Source organism: Galeopterus variegatus, unplaced genomic scaffold (genome assembly GCF_000696425.1).
Source record: "Galeopterus variegatus unplaced genomic scaffold, G_variegatus-3.0.2 Scaffold20, whole genome shotgun sequence".
NCBI classification, from domain to species: domain Eukaryota; kingdom Metazoa; phylum Chordata; class Mammalia; order Dermoptera; family Cynocephalidae; genus Galeopterus; species Galeopterus variegatus.
The window spans coordinates 1027628-1044712 of record NW_007726131.1 but is presented as its reverse complement, the minus strand read 5'-3'; the positions used below and the strand labels follow the sequence as shown (position 1 = coordinate 1044712).

The 17085-nt window shown below is 37.8% G+C and overlaps 1 protein-coding gene across 2 annotated transcripts in view; it reads right to left on the bottom strand.

The window, feature by feature from the left end:
• Positions 1-204: 204 nt before the first annotated feature.
• The window catches only part of PUS7 (pseudouridylate synthase 7 (putative)), a 33555-nt gene continuing 16674 nt past the window's right edge, over positions 205-17085 (bottom strand). For both annotated transcript variants that reach the window (XM_008567977.1, XM_008567968.1), the window contains 9 exons: positions 13486-13614; positions 12685-12810; positions 10304-10365; positions 8981-9141; positions 7868-7994; positions 6678-6779; positions 3707-3836; positions 1986-2077; positions 205-1319 (listed from right to left, as the gene is read on the bottom strand). In XM_008567977.1, the coding sequence (XP_008566199.1) occupies positions 1183-1319; positions 1986-2077; positions 3707-3836; positions 6678-6779; positions 7868-7994; positions 8981-9141; positions 10304-10365; positions 12685-12810; positions 13486-13614 (1066 nt within the window). In that variant the 3' untranslated portion in view covers positions 205-1182. The remainder of the gene's footprint in view (positions 1320-1985; positions 2078-3706; positions 3837-6677; positions 6780-7867; positions 7995-8980; positions 9142-10303; positions 10366-12684; positions 12811-13485; positions 13615-17085) is intronic.

Below are 17085 nucleotides of genomic sequence, written 5' to 3'. Positions count from 1 at the left end.
GGATAACCTCAGGTCCAGTCTGACACAATCAGTCACACCATATGATGCAATATCATACTATTCTCAAATCTCACACCTGATCATGACACAGCTTTGTGTCAATGCCATTTCTGAGGTTCCTTCATTTACTTAGTTCCTTGCCAAGATTCTCATTTGCATCCAGTTTTAGACATTTATTTGATGTATTTACATAACCAGTAGAAAGGAGTTTTAAAAAGTATTTATTACATTTGGTTCTAGAAATGATAGAAAATAAAAATTCGTACAATTACATTACACAACTTCGGAAAGGCAAATTTATCCTTTCCCACCAAAGTTTTATGTAATGACAGAAAAGAACATATCTAAGCTGTTGGTGACAAAAAGTAAACACTGCTGATAGAAGCCCTTGTAAATTGTTAAAGTTTTCTTCTCTGCCATTATTTATTTTTAAGCAAATACGAGGCCAGTGGAAAGCGTTCTGAACATAAAAGGCACCTAGATTAAAAATTAGACCTTTACTAATAAAAACCGCTGCACATGTTTACATCAAGAAAAAAAGCCTTATCAATGCAACTCTCCAGCAAGGCATTGATAATATAAATGTAAAAGCCACTGCAACTAAAAAGTCTATAATGCTTACCTGAATCTGGTACATGAGCTGGATAATGACAATCACTTTTGTGTTTATAAACTCCTAGACGTTTTATTAGCATTTAAATCGGCATGAGTATTATACTTATATTCACAGGTAGGGCTCTCAAACTACTTATCTATAATCAAGATTTGTGTTGTGTTTGTTCTTAAAATGCATTGTTCTGTCCTCCATTCATGGATGTGTTAAAAATTCCTGTTGTCCTTCAAAAATGTAGCAAAACCTAAAACTCTACTTAAAACCAAAGTCCTTTTTTACTGTCATAAAGCTGGTAAAGCTGACATTTTACCATGATTTAAGCACCTGAAGTATATTCAGACCAATTTACATTCTCCGAGCTAAAATTAGGATCCTCAGGATTTGTGTTAAGTGTAGAAATATTGCAAATTATTTCTGGAAGCTAATAAAAATGTAAAAAAATACAAATAATCATTTACTACAAAGATGCAAAATCCACATCTGGGTCTGCCTGTACTAAGAGGAAAATGAACAGAAAGCTGAGAAGCAAACACTTGTGTGCACTTTCTAATCTGTGGACAAGGTACTGCTCAGCGGAGCCAGGTTGTATTCAGCTGGGTCTGGTTCTTGATGCTGGTATCCATCTTTAGCACTTCTCGAATGGCCATGGTAGCATATGTGGAAGGAGGAAGAGAAAAATCCATTTTCAGAGCCCTGTATTTGCCTTCTGCCAGGCAAGAAAGAAGAGAACAGTCAGAAAATGAAGGCAGCTGCAGACAGACTGGAGAGAGTCATATAATATCTACACAAATACAAAGAACTGCGCTCTTTCCTTAGGCTTCCACTTCCCCTGGGGCCTCAGAGAATGAGACCATGGAACTAAGAGATCTGAGGGTGTAGGAACCAGCCAAATGGTTATGGTAATTCTACCTGGGAACCTTCATAAAAAAGGGCAGACAGAAAAGCACAAGAGAAAAATGCAAGCAAAATAATAAAAAAAAAAAACTAAATTAAAAAAATTAGGACATGGGAGGAAGGAGAGAAAAAGGAGTGGTAACAAGAACTTGACAATGAGAATGCAAGTTTAATATTTTAGACCCTGTTCCTGAATTTTCACTCACCTTTGTTAACTCTCTGTGGGGAATGGGGAGGAAATAATCACCTAATATTACAACCATCTATAACATTCACTCATTTTCTGTAGGACTTACTGTTTTAGTTACTGACCTCCAGCTATAACCATAAAACTAAGGTGACAAAACACAAAACAGAAATCACAGAGTGGGTGGGTGGTGGTATGATTAAGAACAGTTTTGGTTTTGTTTTTAATTTATGTTTTTGTATGGGGAAACATTTCAAAGTTGACACAGAGCTGATGACTGAGTAAACTTACCAGAAACAAAAACTGGTGGGGGTTTCCCTTCTAGGTTGTCCAAATCTGTGTTGAAAAGTGGAATTTTAGGATCATCATATGCGACGACTTCCCTTCAAAACACGTAAATAAAGATCAGTATGAATGTGAACTTTCATAAAAAGTAGTAAGTCATGCATCACCACTTGTTCAGCAAGAAAAACACATAGGTTTATTGTAAATAATTATAGGTAGGACTCTTCAATAACAGAAAGAGGTCAGATTTTATACACAGGTATTGCCTTTATATTAATGTATAGCAAGATGACAGATGATACCAGCCCAAGTAAAAGACATACGAATTAATCATGGCATTTACAATTTCTCCAGAGTGGTTACCAACTATACTTTGTTACTATGAGAAACTGCTCTTTGGAGTGGGAAAGACAAAGTCTGCCCCCTCTTGCCCACAATCCAGAGAAGAGAAAGGAAGAGAGAGAAGAAGAAAGGGAGAGAGGGAAAGAAAGAATTTCTTGGCAATGCTCAGGATTTCATTTTTAAATTATCAAATAAAGTTTTAGAGAATACTAGGTATTAAAGCATTTTATTTTTATTTTTTTATTTATTTATTTATTTTTCCTTTTTGTCTTTTTTACTGACCGGTAACGGGATCGCGACCCTCGGTGTCGCGGCCGTACCGGGGACCGGCAATGGGATCACAACCCTTGGTGTTGCACCCGCACCGCGCTCAGCCAGTGAGCGGGAACCGGTCTCCACATGGGATCCGAACCCTCGGCGGGAGTGCCGCCGCACTCCCAAGCGGCGCACTCTCCAGTGCGCCACCGGGCCGGCCCTAAAGCATTTTATTTTTGCGGCTGGCTGATACTGGGATACAAACCTTTGACCTTGGTGTCATCAACACCATGCTCTAATCAACTGAGCTAAGCCCTAAACTGCCAGCACTAAAGCATTTTATTTATTTATTTAGATAAAAACATAATTGATTGTATGTATCTGCGGGGTACGGCAGTGAGTATCAATACCTGTGTGCAAAATGTGATGCCCAAATCAGGATAATTAGTGTTCAACATTATATAATCTAATCATTTTTGTGGCCCTTTATCAATTCCTTACTAACCCTCCCCCTCGTTCCCCCACCTCTGGCGGCCTCAGTTCTGCTCTCTCCTCTGAAAGCATTTTAAAATTAATTAATACAAGTATCTCTTTCTCTCTAGAAACATATTAAAACAAACAGATCAGTCTGGAACTCACAGCTAACTGAGTTAGGTAACTTGCTCAGGAGTAGCTCTGTAAGAAAATCTTGGTTTTATAGTAAAACTTCTTTCTCTACACATTTCTTTAATAATTCAGTGATGCTAACAAAATGTACACAAAGTAGGCTAACCAGTTAGCTAACTTGGGGGAGCACAGTGCTGATAACACCAAAGTCAAGAGTTTGGGTCCCCTTACTGGCCAGCCACCAAAAAAATAAAGGTGTGTGTGTGTGTGTGTGTGTGTGTGTGTGTGTGTGTGTGTGTGTAAATATATAAACGAAGTCATTTTCACTATATGCTTACATTCAAAACAGCTTATTTCTTGATGATTCAAAAAATACCAAGTAATAATAGTAATATTAACAATAATAATTAACACTTATGAAACACATATGCTAGGTTTTAAGCACTGAAAAATACATATGTGAAGCAAAAGTCTAAAACCTTACATGTCAATTCAGTTCTATTTCATTCCAGACTACTACTCACCAGCTGACATTTTGAGGACGAATAATAATCTTTCGGTAGGCCCCTGATAAGGAATAATCTCGAATTTTGTGTCTCATGTTGTCAATATCAAGATTGTCTGCTGTGAGCATTTCCCTGTAGGCTTCACTAACTAAAATAAAATACAAAAAGTTAGTTGGAATGGAGCCTGTCAGCAAGTTACCTTGAGCTACACTACAAATACAAGGGTACTTCAAAAAGCTCATGGAAAGATTTGTATTATCTTTTAATTCCATTTTTCCACAAACTTATTGAAGTACCCTTGCAGAGTAACATATAAATTCAGTTAGACTGCCCTAGCAAAATTATTTCCCTAATTTGTAATCTGAAGTCCATTATTTGGAATCAAAATTTAGTGATATAACAAGGACTAGAGAATGTCTCCAGCTTTGATTTGGCCAACTTGTAAGTTTTCTTTGCACCCAGCCACAGTACCTGTGCTGTACCCAAGCTAACTATGAAAGGCCATTTCATCCACAGTTGCTAAACTACCAGTTACATGTGCTCATAGTTGGAAGAGACTATACACAGAGGCTTCACACTCTCTCTGGAAGAGGTAGTTATAAATAAACGTATAAAAAGAGACCCTGGAAAACCATCTGGCTCACCCTCGCACCTGATGTAGAATCTTTTTTATAACACTTAAGAAATACAGTTTTCTAGCCTTTGCTTGCATGTTGTCATTTATGAGGAACTACTTTGTGAGGCATACAATTATCAGAAAGTTCTTCCTTTTCTAAGCTGAAATTGTTTTCTTGTAACTTCTGTTGATTGATTTGAAAGACAGAAGAATAACTGTCCTCTTCTCCATGTACTTGTAAGTACTGGACTTTTAAGTCATATCTTCTGTAGACCAAACAATGGTCCCCTCAACTGTCCTTCCTTTGACATGTCTGTATTCCCCACCAACCTGTTGCCTGTCCCAGAGTAACAGGCTTATGTACAATAACAAGTCCATGTACTTTTTAACACAGACTACTATCAAACTGGGCCTTTTCCATCTGTACATTTCATCACTGAGCATGAATGTGAGAATTTATTTTAGACCTTGTTACATGCTTCAGAAAGCATGTAGTTCTTAATATTTATTTTCATATAATTAAGATTAACTATTTTATTCTGTACTATTTGCAAATATGATAAGCAGATTTCTTTATTCAAGTTATTCACAAAAAATGTTGGGCAGAAAAGGGTCAAGGAAAGACTCCCTCACTACACACAAAGGACATCAGGGATCCCTAAATCACGCACTGTTGGATGCTAGGGGTGCATATGTTATGTACCAAATGCCTGAAATTTCACCCACTCAGTCTACGAGTCCCATCTTGGCTACAAGGTTCTCATGAATGGCTCTGTAAAGGCTTTGCTGAATTTATGTTCTAATTGGTACTAGTCTGATCCTGAGAGGTATGAGAAGAGGAAAACAACGTTTGCTTTTTCTTTCTTGTGATGATTGACTTTGGTTGTCAACTTGACCAGATTAAGGGATACTCAGAGAGCTGGTAAAGCATTAATTATTCTCAGTGCTTCAGCAGGCACTGAGCCAGTCCCTCTTCTGCTGAAAGGGAAACCAGGTGGTTTTGGTTTGGATGAGAATGACTGGCTGCCCCGGGTGTGTCTGTGAGGGTGTTTCTTGAGGAGACTGGTGTGGGAGGTGGTGTAATGAGAGGGGAAGATCTGCCCTCAATGTGGGTGAGCACCATCCAATCAGCTGAGAAACTGGACGGAACAAAAATGTAGACGAAGGACACATTTTCTCCCTCTCTCCCAGAGCCAGGATGCCCTTCTCCTGCCCTTGGACGTCATAACTCCAGGTTCTCTGACTTGGGAACCCGGGACTTGCACCTGTTCTCGGGCCTCCCGTCTCAGCCTGAGAGTTCTACCATCAGCTTCCTTGGTTGTGAGACCTTTGGGTTTGGACTGCTACTCTCCCTGATCCCTGCCCAGGTCAGGCAGACCACAAACCTCCTCATACACCTTACTCATCCTCCCCTTCCCCTCAATTCCTTTCCCCTCAGTGAAGTCAACCTCGTGTAAGTATTAGGGGTATAGCAGTTTGGTTGAATTAATCAACACATAAATGACAGGTGACTATTTAACCCTTCTAGAGGTATTTGCATTATTATAAAATAGTTAATCTAATAACCTATAGAAGAGGTATTATCCAAGAAGGGCATTAATTCTACTCATCCTTTAATTCATAAAATTTCAAGGAACATAACTTTGACAAACAGAATAATTCTGGCCTTTTGAGAGAAAAGATATTTCAATAGGAAAACACCATCCACAGACCAGTCCTGGCTTGGAGTAAAATTCCAGTTCAGTCCCACTAAATTAGTCCTGTAGTCAGAGCTTCTTTCTTTCCTCAATTTCTGAATCCATGAACAATAAAAGTTACAATTTCCCCTCCTCTCCAAATGGCATCCATGAAGATAACAAAAGCAATTCTTAGGCTTTGGAAAATGGGAAATCAAAGTAGAGAATTCTAACTTTTCATTTTATAAACTTCAGTACTTGTTGATTTTTAAATACCATATTACTTACTTACATAGTTCTTAAAAAGTTTTAATAAAGCAATATTAAAGTAGAATTATCCATCCACTTTCTGAATGACTCTTTCCAGACTCTCCTCATCCTTAATATGAATTAGTGAATTTCAGAAATTTACATAATAAAGCAACAATAACAATACTACTGCTACCACTAATACCATCTCTATCATGCAGTTCATTAATTTAAATTATCCATCTAAATGCATCCCTTCCTAAGAGACTTTCATAAACAAACACGGTTTATATATATTTAAAACTGAGTATCTTTTTAAGTCTTATGGAAACAAAGTTTAAAAATTTTATTTAAAGTACTGATTTTTTTTCCTCTGTGCACTCTTGGCTGCCAGTGGCTTAATTATGTTAGAGTCATTTTAACTACTTTCCCCATGCAGGAAACTTACTTTTATGCTTTGGGTAGATAACATCAAAACCAGGCAAGGGCATTACCACATCATGGATGGAGTAATTATTAACATCTTCTTCTTCAATATAGGCGGCTGTGGCTGTAAATTCACAAGTGCACAATAAATTCAGAAAAAAAGGCAATACTTTCATGAGCTTAATCTTCTAAAATTACACACAGTTAAGCAAGTCAGAAGTGTCAGTTGGTACCAGTTCAGTGGCCTTGGCAGCTTAACACAACTAAGTTGAGATATAGACCCTTCAGTCTTTTCTATTTTACCCAAGAAATAAATCAAGGATTTAGAAAAAGTAGAGTTTTAAGGAAAATTTAAAAACATTTATTTCTCAACTGCATCCTCACTTTTGGAGAATGCCTGCTTTTTAAAATCAGCTCCTTTATCCTTCTTAAACAACACTATAAAAGACCATTTGGAAAGCTATCATAAATGGATGCATTTTGCTACAAGAATAAACAATCTAAAAAACCAGCCTGTATTTAGAGGATGAAACATGGTGGCACACGGGACATTAAAATACACTGGATGTAATCAATATTGCATGAAAGAAAGAATGTTAAATCAGAAAAAAAGAGGCTTAAAGTTTCTGAACAAACCAATTAAAAACCTTAGTGGATTTATGGGGCCTTCCTACAGATGAACATGCCACGTGTTCATCATATGGACTTGACTCTGAATCCTAGATTTCTTATATTTAAGAAAAAAAAGGTTTTTAAAAAAATTCCAGCTGTGGAATCTTGGGCAAGTGACTGAAGCTCATTTGAAAAGCAGTATTATTATGAGCTTCAAATGCAGGTAAAGGGCTTTATGCAAGGCCTGGCACACAGTAAGGGCTCCACGGCAGAAGGGATATTAGCGCTGTCATAGGAACAGTTCAGGCACAGTATACACTGATGCTCATTCGATCATGGCCCACATGTAAAGTTAGCTCCAGTCTGGTGTTGACTTGAACAAACTCTAAGATAAGAGTCAGGCACTTACTCAAACCAGATGTATATTTTTTCATTAAACATACAGATACAAAGTAGTGAGTATGAACTTACACGGTCCTTCCATCTCAAACTTACTAGCCATCTCTTTCTTAACTAGTGACCAGGCTGGATTTTAAAGCCACTAGTGTCAAATAACTGAATCCTAGTTTGTTTGAATAACAGCGACAATTGCCTTTTTACCTCCTTTGAGAACCAGGTCTCCTGGAACAGGTTTCAGTCCATAGTCTTCTATCCTCTTGCTCACCATGTTATTCCACACATAGCTTTGATAGCTATGAATATACATTAAGCGATTATTTCTTGGTATCTGGAGGGAAGGAAAAAAAATAGGCAAGACAAAAATATTTTGAATATAACGAATACTGTATATTCACAGACACCTTGGTTTTTTAAGTGCTGATCCTAGTACAGGAAATTCATACTTTAAATCTCTAGTTTTTCTAATAACCTATAGAAATAGTGACTAAAACACAGCATTAAATATTAGAGATGGGACCCCTCAAGGGGGCATTAACAGTCATCAGCAGCTGAAGCAATTCACATTTTGTACACACAATGCATATATTCATGAAAATAAATCAATTGTTATGTGGAATTTATACCCTAATTCAAAGAGACTTCAAACAAGGAATTTACACATCAGTTATACAGACAACAGTGCTTTCTCCTCTGTAATTCTATAGAAGGAGAAAACCTGAATGACTGAACTGATAATTAGTTTTCATGCAAGAATCCTGCCTTTTTTCTTGTACACCTGGGGAAAAGTAACTAAGACTTAAGTTTCAGGGCTAAATTTTAATGTATCCTGGATTATACATATCCAAATAATGGTATAGACTATACCTGCCAAGATGTACCCACTCATGAACCACCACAATGAGACCAGACTAAAATGCAACTATTTAGACTGCTTACTATCCCACCTTCTTACTAAAGCAGTTTATCATTCTGATGATGGAGAATGACCAAGAAATGACTGTATGATGGATTTGGAATTTCTCAAATATCTAGATATGTAACTTAACTTAAACTTCCACTGGAGATATTTTCCACATTGATGCTTTTCCCGTGCCCTCAGTGTTAGTTAAGTAATGCCAACATTGCCCGCATCCACCTACTCATCACAATTCAGGGTCTGAACAAGGATCAAGCAGGTAAAACACCTCTCAGAGACTACCAAAGGATCCTTATATACCTTCTGCTCTTCCAAAATTTAGTAAAATCTTTCAAGATAAAATTTAAAAAGCATTAAACCACCTTGAGACATTGCCTGACTTCACAAATAGCACTCACTATGCCAAATGCAGAGACTATATTCTTCATTCCATATTTTGAAAGTCCTCGAAGCAGCTGCCCTTCCACACACCTTTTGACAGGTAGTTTTCTGAGGGCAGCAGCTGGGTCTTTGGTCTTCGCCCATTCTTCCCTGCATTTAACCAAGTACCCCTTTTCAGCTGGGGGGAGAAAAGCTATGATTAAAAGATTTATCCAACAGACAAACTTTCATAACTTAAAACATTTCAAGAGAACACAAAATTAGAAAACACTATGTGTAACAGATGTGCTACGAACAGCTTCTGCTCATCTGAGAACAGCCATCAGAAAGCAAAAGGATGAAAAATGAAGAGAGTTTACAGAACTATATGGCTTTGTCAACATGATACTGCCCTCAGGCCAACAGTAAAAGCCATTTACTGTTCAGTATCATAGCTGATTCAACATAGGATGAAGAAGCTGATAGTCCTTTCTTCCTTCTCTCTTTTTTCCCATGTCAGGTTTGATGCGTGACTTTCAGCTGGATAAGTGAATTATCCAAAAAAGGGGGAAAAAAAGGTGATTTTCCTTAAAATTAGTTAATTTTATCTTTTTTAAGTTTGCAAATGAGTAATTATTTTGAGTGTAATTATTTTGACATCTGTAAAATAGTAGTTAAATCCTTTTTCATACAGTATGGTTTTAGAGATATTTCCTAAAAAGTTTTTAGTGATCTCTTCAAACTAAAAATCCTCAAGGTGTTTTTATCAAGTTTTTATAGTCCATTATACTATGCTTTACCAAAATAACCACAAGTGAAATGTTTTAGATTTCTATACATTCAGAGACTTATAGTGAATGCATAAAGAGAAACGAATTTATTTCTTTAATATATTTATTCACTTATAAATTAATTAGATGAGCTAAACAGCTAAGAACAGGATATAAATTATAAACCTCAAATATATACATAAAACTTGTGGCTATATAAAGGAAATAAACTATATTTTTAATTTTATTGTAAAAATAAAGAAAATTCTTAAACAATTACCCCAATTTGCACACATACTTTTTTTTTGCAGCTGGCTGATATGGGGATCTGAACCCTTGACCTTGGTGTTAAAACACCAAGCTCTAACCAACTGAGCTAACCAAGCAGCCCAATTTGCACATATCCTTTTTATTTAAAGCAATTCCACGAATACCTAGCCACACAACTGATTTATTTTCTTCTTTTTTGGGGGGGCAGCTGGCTGGTATGGGAACTAAACCCTTGGGCCTGGTGTTACAAGGCTGTTCTCTAACCAGCTGAGCTAGTCGGCCAGCCCCTGATTTATTTTCTTAACATGAATTTACTCTCACCTCCAGAACGGGGTTTCAATATTAAATCCATGACTTCTGTCCAGGAATTTTGTAGAATAGCTCTAAAATTAAACAGCAATTATTTTACTTAATTTCACATTAAGATAAATTTTATATGCCCACATCTTTGAGGAGTCAAGAAATCATACTAACTTTATTTTCTTATATAATTATTATAAAATTATAATTTTTTATTTTATAAAATATTATAAAATTAAGTAGAAAAAGATTCCAAATGTAAATGCCAAAAAGACTTCAAAAAAGCATAAAATTAAGAATATAATGCTTACTCATAACATTTAATATCATTTCACAGCTTTAAAATGCTATTAACAGTACAAATACCTAATCATGCATTAAGTTGTTATACACAGTATTAACTATATAAATCAAAGGTAAGTCTTCAAGAGTCACAATTTGTTTGAAACTTCTCAAATAATTTCTCCCTTTATGATATATACCTTCTTGCCTATGTAAACAGAGAGTAAATATAATTTATCCTTGTTTATTATTCTTGCCAAAATGGAAATATCTTTTTTTTTTTTTTCCTTTTTGTCTTTTTTCGTGTCCGGCAACGGATCGCAACCCTCAGCGTCGCGCCCATACCAGACCGGGACTGGCAATGGGATTGCAACCCTCGGTGTCGCGCCCGCACCTCGCTCAGCCAGTGAGCGGGAACCGGTCTGTATGTGGGATCCGAACCCTCGGGCGGGAGCGCCGCCGCGCTTCTCAAGCGGCGCACTGTAGCAGTGCGCCACCGGGCCGGCCCCCATATCTTTATTTTTGATGATTATAAAAGTTATGTTTGCTAAAAATTAAACAGTACAATAAAGAAAGGTTACTTGTTACCCAAATTAAACACTGTTAACACTTGAGTGTTTTTTACCTTTCTGCTGCATCTATAAGTGTATGTAATTTTTCCTTTAAGTTTTATTATATTATCTTTTGCCACACTAAAGTTACATTTTATTTATATATCTAAAATTTTTTCTTCTAAGATTTCTGGTCATCGAGTCATGCTTATTAGACATTTGTATATCTTTGGAGAAATGTCTATTCAAGTCCTTTGAACATTTTGAATTGTTTTTTGGTTGTTGTTGAGTTGTAAAAGCTCTTTATATATTCTAGATACAAGTCCCTCATCAGATCTATGATTTGCAAATATTTTCTCCTATTCTATAGGCTGCCTTTTCATTCTATTGACAGTGTCCTTTGATGCATAAATGTTTTAAACATTTTTTTTTTCCTTTTTGTCTTTTTTCGTGTCCGGCAACAGATCGCAACCCTCAGTGTCGTGCCCGTACCGGAACGGGACCAGCAACGGGATCGCAACCCTCGGTGTCGCGTCCGCACCTCGTCCAGCCAGTGAGCGGGAACTGGTCTGTATGTGGGATCCGAACCCTCGGCGGGAGCGCCGCCGCGCTCCCAAGCGGCGCACTGTAGCAGTGCGCCACCGGGCCGGCCCCTGTTTTAAACATTTTTAATTTTGATAAAGTAACTCATCTTTTTTTTCTTCTGTTTGTTGTCTGTGCTTTTGGTGTCATATCCAAGATACAATTGGCAAATCCAAAATCACGAAGCTTTCCTCCTATGTTTTCTTCTAAGAGTTTTTATAGCTGACCAATTACTGAGCTTGGGCAGCCTTCCCTAAGCCCAAGTTCCATCTTTGCTAAAACGGAGGGTCTAAAACACAAGGAAGAACATGAACTCTTAGATCACTTCCAAGTTGTACGGAACTATGACAATTTTAACTCTCATATTAGTAATTTATGTAACATAGTCTCTCCTGGGCAACAGGATTCCATAAGTAGGTTTATGAACCCAAGTATTTATTGATGGCATTCCCACCCTAGCTTACCCTAGAGGGGTTTCCTATCATCTAAAAGTGAATCAGAGTTTTTAAAATACATTCCACCTCACTAATTATATTCTCTACCACTTTCTTTAAGGGATGGGGGAAGGGTAGATCAAAGTTGAATCACTTGTTAACGGAGCTCATAAAGCGCATTATCTATCTGGCTACTCTGGGTCTGAGTCACGAAAATGTTTATTTTTGGGTCACTTACTGACCCAAGATTTACCTTTTGAAAAGAAAAGAAGAATAGAACCCCTAGATGGGCTATCAAGGATGGGAGAAAAACTTACTTTTCAGGTTATACCTTTTTGAACTCTGAGTTTTTATCTTGTGCATGATCTTAACATAGAACAAAAATTAAAAGGAGGCTGTGGATAAGTTGGTTGTCCAAAAGGACGAGACACAGTGGTTCATTTCCCCCAGACATGGGGGAATCTAGAAATAACTAAAAACACCACCAACAAAAAACCCTGCTTCTTTTTCATGGGAGCTCTTTTAGATAAAAGTTAAGAAATTAAATACAAACCTTCCGACTTGATATGTAGGGACAGATGTAGTTCCAAATCTTTGCATTCCATAGTAGTTAATAAATCCAATCTCCTTGAGAGAGTTCATGGCTTGTTGTACTTGGTCATCAGTTCCTGTTATATTTCTGCAGGGGTCCAAATTATTAAAAGAAAAAAATTACAGTCAAATACATTCAGGAACGTGTATTGTGAATTACTCTGGCTTGGCTTCCATGTCTCTCCCTTGCTCCCCTGCAGCTTTCTCTCTACCTCCTGAGGGCTCTCTGTTCTTTTTTTTCTAATTGCATTAAAATATATATAACATTAAATTTACTATTGTGGTCATTTCCAAGTGTACAATTCAGTGGCATTAAGTACATTCACCATGTTGTGCAGCCTTCACCACTATCTTACTTCGCAGTCTTTTTCATCTTCCCAAACTGAACTCTGTACCATTAAACAGTAATTCTTCATTCCCTCCTTGCCCCCAGTAACCTCTATTCTACCGTCTGTATCTGTGAATTTGCCTATCCTAGGTACTGCATATAAGTGGAATCATGGACTCTTGGTCTTTTAACACAGTATTTGAAGGAGGCGGTGTCTTTACAAAGATTGTGCTAGGTTTTTAGAGAGGTGAAGGTGTCAGTACAAAGACTACAGAAGCATTTGCTCTCCCAGCACTGTCAGGCCCTGCTCTGCCTTCTCTTGCTGTCACTCCTGCTAGCACCAGCTAACCTGGATGTTATTATCGACTGTCACAAAGACTCAAAATGACCTGGCAAGACCCGCTCTGGTCTGCATTCCCACCTGCAGTTCTTTACCTGAGAACAACAGTGAAGTGATTTCCTTGAAGCTCTCCCAATTTCAGAGGGTTTTTCTGATAGCTGAAATTCCCTAGCTTGAAGTTCATCAAGCACTTATTCAGGTGGGCAAGTCTTTGTGCAGTTACTCTTAAAAAAAATAAAGAGCAAAAAGAGTATCATGAGATACTGACTGACTGAAATAGTCCAGGACACCTTACTAAGAAAACAAAACTACACCACACTATGGCCACTGGAAAAGAGTAGAAAGAAAGGACTGCACAGCAGGTGGGTGGCATACTTTTCTTTTCCTTCTGGATTGTTCCTTCTGTGTAATGACACCTGCTCCTTTTAGAATGATGTAACGTGGGCCACATCTTATACACCGAATGCCTCTTGTTATTTATGTACTGATGAGTAATAGAACAATAATATCTGTGAAATTTTCTACAGTGAGTGAGACAAGGGCTGGTGGCAGAGCACAATCCCATGTAACTTTTATAAAGGGTGGTATCTCACATTTAAAAAAGGGTTAGTCATATTTTTGTCAATCAGGAAAATATTACAAAACACTTGGAAAATACAGAAAAATAGAGAGAAAAGAAAATTCATAGTTTCATCCCCTGAAAAAAATCTGGTAATTTCTATCTTTCTATTTCCTCTCATTCTTTTTTAAAATACATGTTAGATAAAGATGTATATAGCTGGAGTCCTACCACAAATCTGTACCCTGCTGCTATCATTTATAAGTATTTCCTATGTTATTATAAAATTTTCATTAAAAACTCCTTACTTCCTACAATAGGTAATATATGTAGAGAAACAAACATATGTAGAAAAACAAACATATGTAGAAAAAATAATACACAGAAAGCCTTTATCCTATCTCTATCCCCCAGTGACCTTCTCCCCTGGCAGCCAATGTTAACAGCTTCCTGTATATCCTTCCAGAAACACTTTCTGTATATATAAACATATGTGTATCTATTGTTTCCTCCCTTCTTGGGATTTTCTGGGGTAAACTATATGTACGTATGTATGTACATGTATATATACACACACACGTTGTATATAGAAAAATACATAAACCATAAATGTTCTGCTTGATGAATTATCACAAAGTAAAAAAAATCCAAATAACAAGCTCCCAGGCCCTCCTTTTAGAAAACAAGTTTTGGTACATTATAAATTGTTTAGCACCTTGTTTTCTTCACTTAAAAATGCATGATAGAGCTTGGCCTTCTCTATGCAGTACTTCTGAAGTTGCCTCATTCTTTGTACAACTGCACATACAGCTGCTCACTACACGGATATACTGTCCTTTTTCTGACCAGTCCCCATTAATGGACACTTAAATTGTTACCAATCTTGTACTATTACAAACAAGACAATAGCAGATATACTTATAAGTATTTCTTTGTGCACCTATACAGGTGTATGTTTGGGATAAATCCCTAGAAGTGGAAAGGGTGAATTTAAAATTTTTTTATTTTTATTTTTTTCCTTTTTGTCTTTTTTTACTGACCGGTAACGGGATCGCAACCCTCGGTGTCGTGCCCGTACCGGGGACTGGTAACGGGATCACAACCCTCGGTGTCACGCCCGCACCGCGCTCAGCCAGTGAGCGGGAACCGGTCTCCACATGGGATCCGAACCCTCGGCGGCAGCGCCGCCGTGCTCCCAAGCGGCGCACTGTAGCAGTGCGCCACCGGGCCGGCCCAAAGAAGACCGATTCTTAAGACAAGCATAATATGTAACGGTGGAGCAGCACAGCCTGGCAGAAGTGCGATAACTTCGTATAATGTATGCTATACGAAGTTATTACGCCCTCGGTGTTGCACCTGCACCGCGCTCAGCCAGTGAGCGGGAACCGGTCTCCACATGGGATCCGAACCCTCGGCGGCAGCGCCGCCGTGCTCCCAAGCCGCGCACTCTCCAGTGCGCCACCGGGCCGGCCCTGAATTTAAAATTTTAACCCCTATCGCCCTCCAGAGAGGTCATGCCAGTTTACATCAATATGTAAGTCCCCACTGCCTCATCCCTGTGACATCTCAAACTCACAGTGTGGTACAAATCTTTTTAAGCTTTGCTAGTCTGATAAGTGAGAGTAATATTTTATCTAGGTTTTACTTGCATGCTTCTTCTTGTGAGTGAGGTTGAACATTTCTTCACATGTTGAGTGCAAACTGCTTGTCTGTCCTGTTGCCTACGGTCCTACTGAATTAATAAAATTTTTCTCACTGTTTTTATATATTAAGGAAATCTATCCTGTACCACACATTCTGCAAATACTATCTCTCAGTCTGTAAGTTTACTTTATTTACTTTTTTTTACTATTCAGAATTTTTTTACTATTTAGAAAATTTCTCAACTTGATGTTGAAAAAATTCAAAATTAGAGAAAGTGACAACAGTATAATGAACAACCTTGTATCTTCTACTCTGACTTATCAATTGTTAAGATTTTCCCAAATTTACTTTATATATCTCTCTCTTTAAATATATGGACTCCCACACATGACACACACACACAAAGGTAAAGCCTAGATATTTTCCTGAACCACTGTCACACTGGGACACTTTCCTCCTAAGGACTTCCGTGTATATGTCCTAAGAACAAGTACCATCTCCTTCATAACCACAGTGGTCAACTCAGGAAGCCAAACGTGAGTTCAACACCACTATCTAGTATACAGTCCATATTCAAACTCTCCCAGTTACTCCAATAACATCATTTACATGTTGTTTTGTTTGTTAAGTTGCTTAAATTCAGGGTCCAATCAATGATCACACCGGGTAGTTGTGATCTCTCTTTTGTCTCTGTTAAGCAAATGTCTGGATCTGTTAGCTATCTATTCTTCACGACATCTGACTTTTGGAAGAATCCATGTCAGCTGTTTTACACAATGTCTTTCAATTTGGTTTTGTCTGAATGTTTGCTCATGGTTAGAGCAGGTAAACGTTTTGACAGGAGTATTATTTGGGTGATCTTGTGGCCCTTTTCAGAACATCACATCAAAAGGCAATGCTTCAGTCTGTCCATCATTGATGAGGATAAATTTGATCATTTGATTAGGATGGCATTTACTAGATTTTTCCACTGTAAAGTCACCTTTCACTTTGTTTTAAGTAGTAATCTGTTGGAGGGAGGGGAGACTTTGGAAAATGAGCAACGGTTGTACTCCATTTCCCCCCATCTTGTGTCCAACCCCAGGACCAAACACAATCTAGGACAAGTTCAAACAGGGGGTAAGTAAGGCAGCTGTAGCACAGACTTGGGCAACTGCTGAGAGGCAGCAGGCCAAGGAGAAAAGGGGCACCATGTCCTTAACTTCAGATATATGTGGACAATGGTAGAACCAAAAGGCATAAATTAATTCAGGAACTGAATCCCCATGAATCCAGAAAGCAGAGAAAAAGTATGAACAGAGTGAGGAACATGAGACAGAACTTCTCCTTAGTAACTACTGCTACAAAAACTGACAAAATAATTCAGAGTCAGGAGCAGAAAGGAATCTAAAAGGCAACTTGGCTGTCCTGGAGAGAGCATTCGAGAGACTGCTCCCTGACCGTGTCATGAAGTGCCTGACAGCTCTGTTCTTTTTTTTTTTTTTTTTTTTTT